The 16,829-nt window shown below is 35.5% G+C and overlaps 3 protein-coding genes across 4 annotated transcripts; 1 reads left to right on the forward strand and 2 right to left on the reverse strand.

Annotated features, from left to right (window-relative positions):
- The first annotated feature begins 2,346 nt into the window (after positions 1–2,346).
- Positions 2,347–3,931, forward strand: LOC149380747 (uncharacterized). Of its 2 annotated transcripts, none has more exons than XM_089600918.1 (6): positions 2,347–2,557; positions 2,707–2,837; positions 2,979–3,117; positions 3,237–3,365; positions 3,441–3,531; positions 3,609–3,931. In XM_089600918.1, exons 2-6 carry the CDS (start codon positions 2,767–2,769, stop codon positions 3,764–3,766), a joined length of 588 nt encoding a protein of 195 aa, XP_089457044.1. In that variant the 5' UTR covers positions 2,347–2,557; positions 2,707–2,766; the 3' UTR covers positions 3,767–3,931. The 2 variants fall into 2 exon arrangements, with proteins under 2 accessions (XP_089457044.1, XP_089457045.1); XM_089600919.1 differs by having other exon boundaries at positions 2,367–2,451.
- A 370-nt stretch (positions 3,932–4,301) lies between these two features.
- LOC149380748 (uncharacterized) lies at positions 4,302–5,577 on the reverse strand. Its single transcript, XM_089601899.1, has 2 exons — positions 5,508–5,577; positions 4,302–5,085 (listed from the first exon to the last, which is right to left on the reverse strand). The coding sequence occupies exon 2, from the start codon at positions 5,076–5,078 to the stop codon at positions 4,311–4,313; it is 768 nt and encodes a 255-aa protein (XP_089458025.1). The 5' UTR covers positions 5,079–5,085; positions 5,508–5,577; the 3' UTR covers positions 4,302–4,310.
- A 7,417-nt stretch (positions 5,578–12,994) lies between these two features.
- On the reverse strand, positions 12,995–15,688 carry LOC149380749 (DUF1995 domain protein, putative (DUF1995)). The gene is made up of 9 exons (XM_089600706.1): positions 15,347–15,688; positions 14,748–14,835; positions 14,405–14,518; positions 14,103–14,185; positions 13,893–14,007; positions 13,703–13,794; positions 13,549–13,614; positions 13,306–13,399; positions 12,995–13,199 (listed from the first exon to the last, which is right to left on the reverse strand). The coding sequence occupies exons 1-9, from the start codon at positions 15,601–15,603 to the stop codon at positions 13,089–13,091; spliced, it is 1,020 nt and encodes a 339-aa protein (XP_089456832.1). The 5' UTR covers positions 15,604–15,688; the 3' UTR covers positions 12,995–13,088.
- Positions 15,689–16,829: the final 1,141 nt, after the last annotated feature.

Below are 16,829 nucleotides of genomic sequence, written 5' to 3' on the forward strand. Positions count from 1 at the left end.
GGTTTTTTTTCCTGCAAATCCAATGTTTGAATCCTAAACCCATTTTGCAATAATACTAAACCTTTTTTTTTTCTGCAAATCCAAAGGACGGTTTTTTTCCTGCAAATCCAAGGTTTGAATCCTCGTTGCTGAGGAGGTTTCCTGCAAATCCAATATCCAAAAATTCTTCAAACATATTTTGGTAAATTCCACAAATAAGAACAAGTTTAATTGATTTGATTCATTTTGAAATAGGTTGCAATGCATTTGTGAGTGATTAGTTTGCCAAAAATGGAGTTTTTTTTTGTTGTGTTCGCGACTTTTCCAGGTGTCACGAAGTGGATGCACTTCGTGACACATGTGGTACGAAGCGGATGTACTTCGTGACAAATGTGTCACTAATTGGATGCACTTCGTGACACTTGTGTCACGAACTGAATGTATTTCGATGTTAACAACCTTGTTTTAATTCTTATATGTTTATATGCTAAGCATAGTGGGAAATGGTACAATTAGACGTATACCAAGATGGTGGTACTCTTACGCTTTTACTTCCTACCAACTTGAATTACCCAAGTTTGATGCAAACATTATACGCTCGGTTGAACGTGACCCCTGCAACACATTCAATCATCGTCAGACACGAAGCTGACGGGCTCATACCGCCAACCATAGAGCTACGTGTCGCAACCCAATTCCACCAAAAATGAGAGCTCCAAGAATGGTTCATTGGTTTGGTTTGTAATTTGACACATATCTTGTTTTATGTTTTCTTGTTTATCCTTGAATGTTTAGAACTTCCTTTGTGTTTTGATATGTATTCCATTTTCAATGTTTTGAACTTTATTGGTGTTGAGTTTATTGTTAAGAATGGTTTATAAAGCAACAAATGTGTCACCTCATTTCATGAAAAATGTGTCACGAAATCACCTTATTTCGTGACAGATGTGTCACAGACTCAGATCATTTTCATGATACATCTGTCACGGACTGAGATCACTTTGTGACAGATGTGTCACGAAGTGCATCCACTTCGTGACACATGCGTCACGAAGTGATGTGATTTCGTGACAAATCATTTGATTTCGATACAATACACACGTACAACACATGGGGAATGAAATCAAGTACTTTAAGTAGCACAAATGTTTACAATTCTACACACATACATATAGTTCTAAACACATACGTACAATCATACACACATACATACAGTTATAAACACATACGTATAGTCATACAAACATAATTTTAAGTAGCATCAACATTGGCATTTTCACGTGTGTGTAGTTTAAGTGCTCCGTGTCGGTAGAGTTCGATGGTCATCTTCTGCATGTACATGCACATGTCCTCTTGTTTCAAATCTGACAATGGAAGGTCGTGTGCCAAAAACTCGGCAGTCTTGATAAAAAACATGTCACAATCATTTCTAAAGGAAAAAAAATATGCGTAAATTAAAATGTGTTATTAAGTATGTGAAATTAATAATTAAAATATTTACCCATTGTCTTGTTGTGGCATTTGATCGTAGTGGACGACCTTGAATATTTCATCTTTGGAGAGTAGAACGTCGGCAACATGTAGAACAAAGAATAAATTGGTGGCCACGTTTCTGATTTCCGTGTCCACAAGCGTCTGATGTCTAGAGGTGGAACTCATGGAGTCATACACCTCGAACGTACGTTGACAACAAGGAGATACCAGTGCGCCTAGTCTATGATAGGGATGAAGACATCATCTACGTCATTCCATGGATCCACCAGTTGCTCCGATCGAGACTCTCCGATCATACATAGTTAAATTTGATTGAATTTATAAGTTTATGCTAATGTCTATGTCTAGGATGATATTAGGCGTACTCGTATTCGAAAGTTTATGTGACATTTATTTATTATTTGATGTATGAAACTAACTTAATCCAAGTTTGAAGGTAACTAGATTAGTTTAGCAACATTCGAGGAAATAGATTGAGTTGTATATTTTTTTTAAGGACAACTTTGCTGTTAGTGGGATTGAACTCACAATTTTCACTTTATAAGTGGTGTGAAATTATCAATTATATTATGCTAAGTACCGTATAGATTCGGTTGTTACATGTAACTATTTTAATTTACATCATGAAATAATAAAATATTCAAATATATATCTAATAGAAATACAAAAATATAAATTAAAGGGATTATGCGTATAAAATAAACGTAGAGGGCTAGAGTATAAATCCTAACTAGTTGAAGGTCAAATATTAAAAGATATTAGTTTAGGCTTTTCTGTTAAGGGATGGGTTCAAGAGAGCAATGTAGTGCTACCTAATATAATTTAGTCGGTAATTACACGACTTTTCAAAAGAGGATTGTGAAGTGAATCAACATTTAAAAAAAAAAAAAAAAAAAAAAAAAAAAAAAAAAAAATGACCTCTAAGCTCGGTCGGGTGTGAAATCACCGGTCGCAAACGGAACTCGCCCGAAACAGCAGGTTCTTCTCCAATTCCCATTTTTGGGTTTATTATTAATTATTCTCTCTCTGGGAAGCATGCGGTTGAGCCCGATTGACTCTCCCTCCAATTAACACCCTGTTCATGGTGAACCCTCCGATCCCGATTATGATCTGTTTTTCTGAACACTGAAATTAGATTAATTAAAATTTACAAAAATAAGGTTTTCTTAAAGAATATTTTTATAATAAATTTCCTACATTTCATTTATTTAGCTGAGGTTTGCGTTTCTGCAGAATAAGTGAGAGTGTCCGAGACTTTCGCCGAATTTTGAAGGCCGCTATCACTCTTTCAAAATGCATTTCCTCCTCACTCGCTATGCCTTCTACGCTCTATTCGCTTCCCAAATTTGCAGCGCCATGAACACGTTACTATGCTCTCTCTCTCTCTCTCTCTCTCTCTCTCTCTCTCTCTCTCTCAAGTTAGTTTCTTTCAGTGTCAACTTACCCATTTTTGCTTATCCTGGATCTGACTTGTAACTTGGTTTCTGCTCGTTTATGGTATTTAGGATGGATAGTAAAGTGTTGAATGTTGGGAAAGAACTGTGGAACGAGACACTGCCACTTCAAGGTGGTTCTCGCCTCTACCAGCTTCAGGGGTTTAAACGGCTTACTTGGTACGAAGTAAAGATATCATATCCAGCTTCTGTATGTACTTCGCGTCTACATATTTACTCCTTCCATTTTTATTTAATTTAGTATTCGCTTTAACAAAAAAAAAAAGAAAAAAGAAATCCCTTTTAAAGCAAGGATTGAATTTTTGACAGATACCCGCTAGCTTTTCCTTGGAACTGAAGAGGGGCGTGTTTGATAAGAGTCTACGCATGAACCGAAGATTGCTCAACACCGAGAAAATCATTATCAAGACCGATGGTGGAATGAACCAAACCAACCAGGTCCCGAATTCGCTATTGAAACTCACTTTCCTATCGTCTTTCTTTATAATTCTATTTTTTTTTCCTTTTCTTTAGGATGAAATGTATGTTTTGGTGAGTGTGGAGCCCGAGGGATTTGTCGCTATACCCAATGCTAGAGAGCAAGAGGTTGTCCTATACAACATAGGTATGGTTACATAGCAACTCTTACGGGTTTTGTGTTTTGCAGTTGTTTAGTGTGTTTTCTGGTTTCCATGGTGACAGTTTGCGATGAATTGCTGTTGGGGATTCCACACAAAGCTTGGTCGGTCGTGATTTTGGCAATTCTTTGTCTTGCTCTCTCGTTCCTTGCCCCATCGTTTCTTCCTCCCTATTTGCTGCACAAGGGTAAAAACCTTGCAAATCTTTCCAAGGATTCTTAAAGGCCCACATTATTGGGTTTAGGTGTTTTAGTTGCTACCATGATATTTATGTTAATGTAAAATAGTTGTTTTTTAACGCAAATTTTAAGAAATTATGGATGTATCAGATATTTTACATGAGCAACTACATTTGGGCATTAACAAGTTAGATTTGTAATTTGAATACCTGTTGTGGCCTATAAACATAGTAATTTTCATTGAGGCGTCACTAAATATTAGCAGAGTACTTTCGATTATCTAATCTTGGAATTAATATTTCAAATCCAAGTGACGACTTACATGAGCAGTTTTTTTTTAAACAGACTACAATAGTTTCATACCACGTCTCTTTCTAATACATTATGTTTAGTTAATATACCAAAAAAAAAAACTATAAAAGGCAATTCAAGCACTGTGTGTGTGTATATGTATATATTAGATCAAGCAATGCATTCTATTTCTAACTACTATCGGAAGAAGCTTTAGGAAAGATAGACGCATCTGAATAAAAAGTAAAAAAAAAAAAAATTATTCACTTCTTAGCATATCTTTCATAATCAATGTATCAAAATTTCCTGTTCTCCTTTCCTTCTCTGAGTTCGGCAAGATATAATAAGCAGTTCCTCTTCCAATGACCGTCTCCACCGCAGTGGAAACACTGGTTTTTTAGGTCCTCTTTCTCATCTTTTTTATTCAAACTACAATCCAATTCATATTTTCCACCAATTTTCCTCTTTTGCCCAACAATCGACGCACCACCACGAATACGCGACTCAAAGGCCTCCAACTCGCACAGGAGCTCGGTCATACTATAGAGCTTCTTGTTTGAGACGTAATCGACCCTAAACGAGACGAAAGCCGGGGAAAGAGTCTCGAGTACCATCCTCACTTGCGTAGCTTGGTCCATGACCACGCCGTTTCTCTCGGCCACGCCAATGTGTCCCATCATGCTGAGAACGTGGGCCCGGACCGAAGTTCCCGGTCTCATCCTCGTGTTGACCACGGCCTTGACCGCCTCGAGACAAGACCCAAAGTGAGTTTGGCTATACATCTTCTCTAGGGACTCCATGATCTCGTGCGCAGTCTCTAGCCCCTCGTGCTTGGCCCTAAGCGGTCTGGACATGTTTGCGAGCAGATAACATCGGACGATTCGGTTGCCTTTGATCCAACGGACACGAGCTTCCGAGGTGCTCTCGGAAGGGCATTCCTCGGTGAGCACGAATTGGTAGTCGAAGCAAGTTAAGACGAGGTTTGTGTTGGTTTTCCATTCCACGTAGTTGTCTCCGGTGAGGACTTTGTTTGAGAGAAGTGTAGTTATCATATGAAGTGACATGGTGGTACTGAAATATGAATAACACAAATTCAATACTGATTGCTATTTGAATAGAAACAAACAAAGTCGATAAATATCAGTACAAATACTTTGAATCTTCACTCTACTATTTGTTTGGTCAATATTAGCATGAAAACCAAAAATTAAAAAAAAATTAAAAAATTAATTAAATTAAGAACATGTCAAGACGGGTCACACTGACAAAATTTGGTTCAAACCGAATGCAGGGCAGCTAATAAACAAAACGAAAAAAGATGGAAAATCTTATAATCTACAAGTCTTTGTTTCTAATCGCTTTGTAAAGAGTTTGCGATTCTTCTTAAATTGTTTTGCCAAAAGAATAGTAATTCTTGGAGTTTAAACATCAATTATCAGTACAGAGTATGTAAATTCAATTCCATACAAGAAGATATGGTCATGGAAGTTAACCTTCTCGTAATGCTTTCTTCTGAAACCTTAAACGCCCTTTAGCTTTGGTTGCAGCGCACTAATTTATGTACTGATGTGAATGTGATGAGAAATAGGGTTTAAGTCTCTCGCTTAAATACGTTATTCAGAATAAGAGTAAACACGGTGGAGGAGGATAAAAAAGTAAATTACTATTATTATAAAATTATAAACAGTATTGATATTTTAAAAATAGATTAATGCTGATTAAATTTCGGAAATCGGGGTTTATAAATAAATCTGTGGACACATATATCAATATATTATTTTAATCAATTGTTGGGAACCACATATGTTAGTCAAATAACAAACACGATTATAAAAGGGACTTGTGATCAATTGATATTTCAAAGAATGGTCAATTAAAATATCAGCCCAAAAAATTCTAATAATCATCTTCCAAATATGCTGTTATACAATTATCTGTCCTTTTCTGCGAATACGATAGTCATAGTCGGACGAGCCCCTCCCCAAGCAAGGGCGGAGCCAATAACAAAAGTTAAGAACTATTTTAACTAATAACGTCAAAAGTAAAAAATTTAAAGAAAAATTAGATTAAATAACTATTTGAATTTGATTGATTGGAAAATAGAAAAAAGTATTAAGCTTGAACTAAAATGACTAATCCTTTCAAATTTTATGAAAAATATTCAAGATTTGACATTATACATAAAATATTAGTATTGTACATAAAATTTGAAAGCATTAGTTATTTTAGTCCAATTTTATGAAAAATATTCAAGATTTGACATTGTACATAAAATATTGGTATTGTACATAAAATATATACTAATATATAAAAACTTATATACATAGGTAGGTAAAATATTTACCTTGAATATAATTTATTGCGCCTTTTATTTTCATACTGCTTTGGAATTCTAATAAATTTTGACTTTTTGCTAATTTGATGTAAATTTTTACTATTTTATAACTTTATTAATTTCTAGTGGCTACTTAGATAGAAAACTCAAATTTAAATTTACAAAAACTTAAAATAACTATTTAGAATATATTTATATTATAATTTGTAGCTTTAACAGGATAATAATGGATCATTGTTTTTCAGTAGAAAATTGGTTCCCTTATACATATAGGTGGATTTTTTAGATCTTCAAAAAGAGTATTACGTAAGTAAATTTTACGTATAATAATTTCAAAAATTAAATAAAATTTAATTTTAAATTAAGGGCGTTTTATCAAAGATGTTCATTTATACGTTTTTAATATATTAATATGAAAAAGTAGTTGGATAATAAAATACGAAAAAATGTTGTGATAGGAAACACTCAATTTTTCGTGCTCTTGCTACGGATAAGCGATCTTCTTCAGATAATTCGTCCAACCCAAAGATAGCTATAATGCCTTGAAGTTTTTTGTAACGTTGTAAAGTTTATTTAACTATTTGCGCTGTTTCATAATGTTTCTCACCACAAGAGAAATTTCATAAAGTGAACCTCAAAATAGAAAAATACCAAAGGTAGATCTACTAGTTGTAAAATATCTTAAACTAGACATTTTGTCGCAAATTCGGACACAAATACTCTTTAAGCTAAATAAACATTTTTTTTTTTCGTTTTCACTCTCTTTCCTCTCACTCACCCAATTTCATGAAGATTTTCGACGGATTTGACATGAATTTGACGTTCTCGCATGGATTTGAGCTCGTCCCCTTTAAAATACCGAAAAATGTATGAATTTCTTGTTTATTTCGTGTTCTATTGCTTATAGAAGATTCAGAATTATTTGAATTGAATTCGGTAAAGTTAGGATTTTGAATTCTGAAAAAATTGCAATGATGTACGATTTCGTACGATAGTATACGATGAAATTCGTATAGATTTACACTGGCCCCATTCGGCATAGCTTTGTTTTAAAAAAAAAAATGCTTTTAAATTCAGTTTTTGAAAAGAAAAAAAAAACTATTTTTTTTCAAAAATTGACATGTGTTTAGTAAACTGTTTATAAAACAGTTGTTCCTGATAACAAAAGTTGATTTAGCCTTTGGTAAAATAAATATATTATAGTAAAAAGACTAAAATAGACATGTTCTTAAAAGTTAAATAATAATTATTAATATGTTTATTTATATGCATATATATGAATAATATTTTTTCTAAAAAAAAATCAAAGAGAAAAAAAAAGATAACGTAACAAGACAAACTACTATTGGACTCCAATGGTCAACGACATTCCAATAAAATGCACAAATCATTTTTGACCAAGTTTCACTCTTAGATAGAAAAAAAAGATGAGACAAGAGAGAAAAATTATGTATTATAGTATAAAAATAAAAAAATAAAAAAAAGTATAAAAGTTGTCACAATTTACGAAGGGAGATAGAATTTAAAATATCATACAGATGACTTAGAAACACTTTGTACGAGGATATTACAGTAATTTGTATAGCAAACTTAAAAACACTTTTTCCAAAGGCTAAGAATCATAGTTTTTCCATCTTATGTACAAAATCTAAAATCGCTTTTGAAGTTTTTTGTAAAAATTGTTTTGTCAAACACCAAGTAGTTTAGTTTTTTCTAAAAAAAAAACATGGCATTTTAATCTCAACCAAACGCAGCTAATATTGTACGATGGTATATGATGATATACGATGGTATATGATGATATACGATGGTATACAATGTTGTACGATGAGATTCATACATAATAGAGAAAATGAGGAAATATGATAGATTTACAATAACGATAATATCCCCCACTATATTGTATTCCTCTGTACAGTTTTACATATCATTATACGGGTTTCAATATAGATTATCTAGCTTGAGTATACAATTTGCAATATACATGCAATCAATATAAACTAAAGCAGTTAGTTTATATCTATAAAACATCAAAATACTTTAGTACGTAAAACATAAGCATGGGCATAAACACATAGATGTTATGAGAGTGTAAACATTTATAGTATTGTATACAAAAATCAAATTGATAACAATGACATAGTATATAAATTATTAAAGGGTGATTTAGCTAAATAGCTAATTTAAACTATTGGATTTGCAAAATAATCAAAGTTTAACTAAAATAAGTGAAAAAGCCTAAATAAACAACAATCATGTTTAAAAAAAAATGACCCTAAGACTATTTTTTTTTAAATAATAAATTGCTTATAATAATCGTCAAAATTTTTAATTTAGCGTAAAAGAAATTGATAACATAATTTTAGCTATTTTGCTGAAAAATTAAAACTTTGGTTATTTTACTAATCAATTAGTTTCAAATGGCTATTTTATATAATTTTTCCATTATTAAATGAGGGTAAAATTGATACTTCATTGGACACACTAGCTATTTTCGATATCAAACGATTATACATGCTATTTTTGTGATAACTTAATCTGGACGAAGAGAACACTCTCTAAGAAACGCGAGCACTGAAGTAGAGCAAGATTTGGGGAACTAGGATTTGGAAAAACGCAACTACTTGGACAAGAGCTTCAATTGGAAGGGTTGGACCATTTCAGAAATGAAGAATGATGCCCGAACACTGTTGATGTGGATCTCGCCAAGATCAACTATCACGAAAATTATTATGAATAATATTTGATTGATTGTTTTGACGTGCGCTAAACCTTCTTAATCGGGAAGACGAACTTTCTGTTTTCAAGCGATGAATAGGAGTTTCTAAAGATTTGTTTGTAAAAAGAGCAAGTTGCAAATTTGGTTGTCTTGGATAATTGCCTTGAGATACATGTGTCTCTTTTGGACTTGATCTTATACTTTTATACCAACGTTAATCTTATTTAATGAGATTCGTACGTTAATAACCCCATAATAAAACAAAACTAATGACAAATCTAATTTAATACATTGGTTTCATAATTCGATATAAACTTCATCGAGCTGGCTGTCACTTCCCCATATTTCTCTCATTCTTCGAGCTCATTGAATCGCATCATATCCGATTCGCTAACGGGCCGGGCTCGAGTCCCCTTTCTACAAACGAATCTAAGTTTGTTGGGCCTAATGTATTGGCCTTCGTTGTGAACGATGTCTAGTACCAACAGTCAGACCCCCCAGTTCAGCAAATATTCATTACTCGTCGAACAAAATGCGGCCTTTGATTCTCGCGCTGATTTACCTACCTGCCTTATATTTGGTTCAATTATTACTTACTTCCCGTGAGTCTCTCTGAATAATTCATGCGTTCTCACACGTAATCTCCACGTGTCTGTTTGCTATAGATGCGTTAAAAAACTGAATCGTTACCATATATGGTAATTATTTACTGTCCTTCCTTTCAAATCAGGCAATGTCAAATGTCGCGTAGCTTCGTCTGCCCTCATGTGATTTCAGCGATCCACGAAGGCTATTCCACTCGAACAGCCGCAGTATAAAATCAATTTTTTTTCCTTCTATTCTTTTAATCGAATCGCTCGCTCCACTTTGCCATTTACTAAGCTAAATCTCTCTCTCCTTCACTATAATTTTTCTCGGCTTCTCTCTTTGTTTTCCTTGTGCAATTCATCTTTTCTTCTCAGACTTCTTCAAATCATCGTTATGGCTTCTAGAAGTTCTTCTACTTAGCGCCGCTCCGCCGAGATTGAGCATTTCCGATTCGGGTGTGAGATTATGACCACCATCAAAATCGAGCCTCGTTCATCCTGCAAATTTGAGTGGATTATGAAAGAGGGATTTCCTTAGTTTACGGAGTATTTTTCACCAAATGCTTTATGTGATTCTCACTCCCATAACCACTTCTAGAATTCCTAGGTCTCCTAGGAATCACAATTCCCCATATGAACTCCAATTTCTTAAGAGTAGTGAACACTATTCTAATATTAGGGGCCGAGATGGGTTTTGAGATCACGACAGATGACCTCATCCTACTTTTGATTGTCAAGAAACGTACCCAACATTTCAGGTCGTACTACGCATCTCCGCGACTCGGGAGAAACGTGATCACAAAAATTCCCAATCAAGATCATAATTGGAACAAAAAAAAATTCTATTTTAAAATTGACGAATAATCTGTCAAAACTTTCCACAATAGGTTTTTAACAGATTGGGGAATAGGCCTGGGTAATTTCCTTATCTCGTTTGTCATTTTGAAAGTGATGACGTTTAAGTTGTGTATTTAATTTTTTTTTGTTCGCGTCGAAATTCTCGCGATTGACAATCAGTTCAAAGATCTCCTTACAGCGCTACGAGCTCGAGATACCAACTGAGACTCGTTCACTGAGTCCAGGTGGAACCGTTCAGGTTTCTAGGACGAGGCCTTTATTTTGCAGGAAGAAGGTAACAATTTTTTTATTCATTGTTTCTGTTAGTGTAAAAATTAAGGCTTGGGGATTCAAATATTTCATTTTATCGGCTCGCCGTCAAGGTCCGGTTCCTGATATGACTCTTTGTGCTATGCGTTGAGCTGAAATGGAAGAAGCAAGGATCAGGATGAACCAAAAACTCGAGGCTTCAGGTGCAATGAATCTTACCCCACCTCCGCATCATCATCTACAATAGTCTCCGCTGGCCCACCAATAGCGAGAACTCACACGATCGTTGACCTAGATGTTGAGCTCTCTACCGTTGATCCTCATACTGGGAATAATGAGAGAGCTCGCATCGTAGAAAACTCTCTTGGAACAGTGACTCTTCCTACCGAACCCCCGAGACCGTCATCTCATAAGAGGAAGGCTCCAGCTCGTTCTACAAGAGCCGATTCTCATAAGATGAGGGCTTAGCGAGACGAAAGAGGCAAGAGCACCGCCGAGGCCGCGGAAAGAAGACCGAGTTCACAAGAAGGAAAACTAGTGAAAGATTGATTTTGGGAGGCATGGGCCTCTCTCTAACCCCCCTGCTGACAGTAGAAGTGACAGTTCTTTTGATGAATTTTCTCGAGATTGCTCCAAGGGCCCTTCAACGAAGAAGTACCTGAACGTCCTGTCTTATGAAAGTGACGTTGCTCCGTTGATCGACAATCTGAAGGCCAGCGGTATGTTTCTTTGTCAGCTGACCAACCACGGTCATTATCTTTCGAATGCCCAGACCATGCATGATCTAGGTCAATATAGAAGACATGTGAGTTCGATGTTCAAGGTATGATTCTGTTTTGTAAATTGTTTGTTCTCATATATTTGTGTATACTTCTGCATTCTCTTTCTTGTCTCCTCCATTACTCATATTTTCATTCAAGGCTTGTGCGGAGTTCAATGACTAGATCATCAGTTACGAGGTGGCTCTGATTAACGAGCGTAAAGTGAAAATGGTTGTTGAGGATTCAGTTGTGCACCTTCATGTTTTCGAAGGGGATATCAAATCCCTTATAACTCAATTGAAAAACACAAAAGATGCTTACGACCGAAAGGTACGCGAACTGAAGAAAAACCTGGGAGAGTTCGACAGTACAAAAACTAAGAAAAAAAAACTTGAAGAAAACCAGCGCCATGCTCTTCGATCAAGCTCAAGCCGCAGCGAGCAAAGTCTCTGAGATGGCCCATGAGAATGAACGTCTACGTCATGAGATGGAATTCGAAAAACTTGTTCATCGGACCGTCATAGATGATGTTGCCAGGGTAAGGGATTAACTCAACGAGCTCAAGGCTTTGATGGGCCCAGCCACGGCAAAAAAAGTTCAAGAGGGAAGAAAGACAGTTGCAACACATTATCGAGCTTTTATCAAGAAGGTCAAACTAAAGTTCAACGCCAGAGATCTCATTTTTCCGAAAGAGCTAATTCCTGCTCAATGCCAAGCCAATGGCCAGCTGCTTGACAATATAATTTTTGGCGAGGTTCCTAGTGTCGAAGTTGAACTGGAGTCTTGTCAGGCTATAGAGATCAAACTTAAGTCCGACCTGGAGGCAACTCGAGTTTCTTCGATTAACTTCGGGGAACTATTGTACACTCTTTATCTCGAGGCAGTTATGATTGACCTCGATTCTCCTTTAGTGATTCTTTCTACAAGTCTCCATATTGACGAGTTCGGTTCGAGCCAAGGGATTGTCAGTGAGATTGCATTGGAACTTGGTGTCCAGGTGCCTCGCACTTTGCATGTACCATATGATCAAACTTCTCGTTACCTGGAAGGCCTAGCTATTCAAGTGGCGAAGGAAGAGCCGGAGCGAATTATCCTAGCTAATCCAAAACAAGCCAGCCAGGAGCAAGGCATCCCAGTAGAGATTACACACGAGCGAGCCGAGGCAGCGGAAGTCAAACAAGATGAAGTCAACCCAATCAACCAAGAAAAGATCGAGCCCAAGTCATTCATCTAACCAAGTCAATCTCTCTGATATGATGAGGTCGGCTTGATTTCAAACGAAAAATTCTTGATGAGGTCGGCTTGATTTCAAACGAAAATATGTATCCCGAACTTAATCTGCATCGATCATTCATCTAACCAAGTCAATCTCTCTGATATGATGTACCACTAAAATATATATAGATCCATGGATGCCTATCATGCCTAAAATAAAATCAGAAGTGTTCAACTAATTTGCAAGTTTAGGAGATTGGATCCATGGATGCACCTTTGATGATATAATTGCGAAGCACTTGTGATATGTCAATACATGACAAAAGAAAATAAAATAAAATAAAAAGGACTTATTTTGAAATAATTTTCATGAATCGATTCAGTGACGAAAAAATCCCAGCTGCTTTATCAAACAAAGATGCACCCTGCTCAGAATTTTCTTTTACATCTCCAAATATAACCTGCACATTAAATATTAATAAACAAAACAAATCAATATCACACAGACATAGTGAAATACAACTACTTCAGTTGAAACACCTAATTTTATATTTTAAGAAAAATAACCTCGAGTTCATCAGCCACGGGACGCTGGATCATCTCTTTTGCAAGAAGATATCTGTTTGGTCTGTCCTTGTCATCATAAAACACCTTCCACAATCTGAAAAATGGTTGAGGGTTCAAAGCTAAATATAAACGTTATAATGCTAATAATATAAAGTAGCGTTGTTGATCTTGCTACTTTTCCATAAACCACCTTTATTTCATTAAACATAAACCACTAGGAAGTGGTTATTATAATATAATTACCCTGGATAACATCTGAACACAGCTCCGGTTGCCAAAGGCCTCATTGAGTAGACTGTAGTGAATGAACTGTAGACATAGAATCCGTTAAAATGGTTTTGTTTTGTCTAACTAATCAAAATACAAATCAAGGACAAAATAAATAAATAGATAATACCTGAGAAAGTATCGGCGTAGTTTCCGAACATTATAGCCAACTCCAACGTCTTCGCTCACCAGACGCGGATTCCACATGATCAGAGGCCTCGGCTGCCAATAATAACAAATCCCGAGTTATTTTTATTTAACCATTTCTATTATTTCCAAGATTATTACTTAATAGAGCTGAGTATTCTATCGATCAATACCGGATCATCCAAGAGCTCGGACGCAATTTTTTCAACGTATCCCAACATTTGATAATCAGGAACTACCATGACTATGATTTCGTCTTCTTTCGCAACGGGCTTTCGGTCACTTAAGCTGGTCACGACAAGGAAGAAAAACAAGCAGAGAAAAAAAAATAAAGATCATCCATATATGATTATATAGGGACAAGTGGATGGTAAAACATTTACCTGGAAAATCCAAACACCGCATCTTTCCACCGATACTGTAGAAGGGCCGAGGCACCGGCATCGGGGAAAACGGCTTTGACTTTCTACAACTCAAAATTTTTAAGAATTTATGGCATGAAAAAAATTGCTTTGGAAAAGCATCTATTTTACTAAAGCCACCATCTCTTATCTTAGTTTTGATTGAAAATTATAATTCCAAAAGACAAAGAATAAAATATTACATGGCTGAAAGAAAGATTCATTGGGTTTTTTTTTTTTTTTTTATCATCATCAACATTATATTTTAGGTTTGTTAAACTGACCTGACATTCGGATTCTGCAATAAGTGTATCGATGAAAACTCTGGAAAGATCCCAAAGCTCAGCTTGTGCACCTTCGTCATCAAGAAATTGGAGCTGTGGGATTAAGAGCTCAACCTGAAACAGTCGAACACAGATTAACTACTGAAACTTGAAACCGAGAATGGAGAATAAATGAATAACTGAATTTCTTTGAAAAAAAAAAAGTCTTGAATAAGGAGGGCAAGAAGACCATCGACCCGGCTCAACTTAAAAATTGTTTAGATATCAAAGCAGAACAGCAATAAATCTATTTCAAATTTAAGATAAATAAATAATTAGAATTACATTTTATTTTGAAACGTACTATAGCTCTTGTTCCTCCAGAAGAAACAAATACTGCGCTTGCTTCACCTGATTGACGCACCGCTCCCTCCAAATCCGGCGGCAAGCAGCTGAAAATAATACCAAAAAAATCAACACATTGCTTTATTATTTTATCAAGAAAAACAATAGCTATAACCTTAGGGTCCTTGATTCTTTAAAATTAAAATAAAAAATAAAAAATAAAAAGCTCATACAATAAGTCTGAAGAATGTATATAACTAAGACATTAAGTTCTTTACAATGTCTATATAGATATCTTAAATGTTCAAAGAATGCATAGACAAATTTATCAACTTTAATCACAGAGAGAGGCATTGCTCAGACCATAACCAGCTAACAAATGCATAATAGATCATAAAGTAATCTTAAAGTAACACATGGATTCTTGAACCAAAGACCTCAAATGTACAAAACAATAACTTAATATACTTGGTCACTGAAATTAAGGACAATTGCAAAGATAAATCATGAAATTTTATAAAGCAACACCTAAAATTGGTACCAAAAAAAAAAAAAAAACTGAAATTAATAATTAAGAGAAAACAAAATCGTGAAACTCAAAAATGAAGCAAAGTGTACCTATCGTCTTCATTATCTTGTACTTCCTGGGCGGTGAGTTCTTCAAGGCCGTCCTGGGAAGACTCGCTTTGGAATTTCTCGAACTTGGCTCGAAGAAGCCAAGCCTTGTCCTTGTCTTTGGTGTGGATTAGGGAATGAGCAGAGAAAACAGAGCGAGAAATGGACGAGGTTGAGAAGCGAGAGGTGGTTGAGTTTGGTGATGATGAACAACACGAACCACAATAGATGAAGCAACTTGGGGATGCCCAAGAAGCCATTGACGAGGTTTTGCGTTGCTATTATTATTTACGAGACTGATCTTGTCTTCACAGTGAAGAAGAGCCTCATACATTTTCTTTTTGTTTCTTTTTCGGCTTTTTCATTCTGGCTTTATTATTAACGGCTCGGATTGATTGGTCATTTATTTATTTTGGGTATAAGTGAGACATTGTCGACTTTTTTTTTTTTTTATGTGACCTTGCTTCCAACAAAAACAAAAACAAGTGCTTATCATTCACGAAGTTCGGTCTATGATTTGAACGTTTTTAAAACAATTAATTAGCAAAATAACCAAATCAAACCTTTAAAATTGCTAAATAGCCAAGGTTTTGTAAATACTAAGTAAATAACCACTGCATTTTAATTACAAGCGCAATTTTACCAAAATACCCATAATTTTCATTCCCGCCCATTACAAAAAAAAAACCTAATCAATCAGTAAATTAAGATTGCGTAAATCAAGGACATTTACTGAACAAATCCATTATCCCACGTATAACCAATTCGACCTCATTTCATTTCAAAGAAAAAAAAAACAAGAAAACGATCGTCCTCGCCCCGTTCATCAAGCGCCCCTCTCCGTAGTGACGATCTCCAGTGCCTCCTCTCTTGCACGAGGCTTCCTCGACGCAAAGGACGGACTTGGCGGTCACTTTTTCCGAGCGACGAACCAGTCCGGTGACAGCCATTTTTTCCGACGAGCCAACTTTTGTCTCCGATCTGCGTAGCAAGTCTTTGCGTCTTAAAGATCCATACCTCTTCCTTCGGACCTGGGGTTCCGTCGTGACAATCTCCAGTGTCGCTTCTCTTGCAAGAGGCTTCCTCGACGCGAAGGACAGACTCGGCGGCCACTTTTTCTGAGCGTCGAACTAGCCTGGTGGCATAGCCAACCTTCATCTCCGATCTGTGCGCAGCAAGTCTTTGCGTCTTCCAAATCTGGTCAATTCGTGCTCCTCGTCTGTAAATAATTGTAAATAGTTATACATAATAATGTAAATATTTGTTCATTTAGCAATAAAAATCAATATATCGTAAATAAGATAACAACCAATTGGAAACTTTCAAAATTTGAAAATATTTTCACCGTAATTTAGTTCAGATTTACTCATATGTACTCAATATTATATGTTTATTTACGTGTATTTTACACAAAATATTAATAGAAAAATATGTAAATATTTGAGACTACCAAAGAAAAAAAACACAAAAAAACATCGAACGTCTA

This window comes from Urtica dioica, chromosome 11 (assembly GCF_054948205.1).
Source record: "Urtica dioica subsp. dioica isolate 48M chromosome 11, U.dioica_male_clone48M_v1_H2, whole genome shotgun sequence".
Lineage (NCBI taxonomy): Eukaryota > Viridiplantae > Streptophyta > Magnoliopsida > Rosales > Urticaceae > Urtica > Urtica dioica.

Coding starts and splice junctions, on each gene's coding strand:
- LOC149380747 (XM_089600918.1), top strand. CDS start 2,767: ATGCATTTCCTCCTCACTCGCTATGCCTTCTACGCTCTATTCGCTTCC. Junction 2,838..2,978: donor ATTTGCAGCGCCATGAACAC/GTTACTATGCTC, acceptor TATGGTATTTAG/GATGGATAGTAAAGTGTTGA. Junction 3,532..3,608: donor GGTTGTCCTATACAACATAG/GTATGGTTACAT, acceptor CCATGGTGACAG/TTTGCGATGAATTGCTGTTG.
- LOC149380748 (XM_089601899.1), bottom strand. CDS start 5,078: ATGTCACTTCATATGATAACTACACTTCTCTCAAACAAAGTCCTCACC.
- LOC149380749 (XM_089600706.1), bottom strand. CDS start 15,603: ATGGCTTCTTGGGCATCCCCAAGTTGCTTCATCTATTGTGGTTCGTGT. Junction 14,836..15,346: donor CAAGATAATGAAGACGATAG/GTACACTTTGCT, acceptor TATTATTTTCAG/CTGCTTGCCGCCGGATTTGG. Junction 14,186..14,404: donor TTGCAGAATCCGAATGTCAG/GTCAGTTTAACA, acceptor TTTGAGTTGTAG/AAAGTCAAAGCCGTTTTCCC.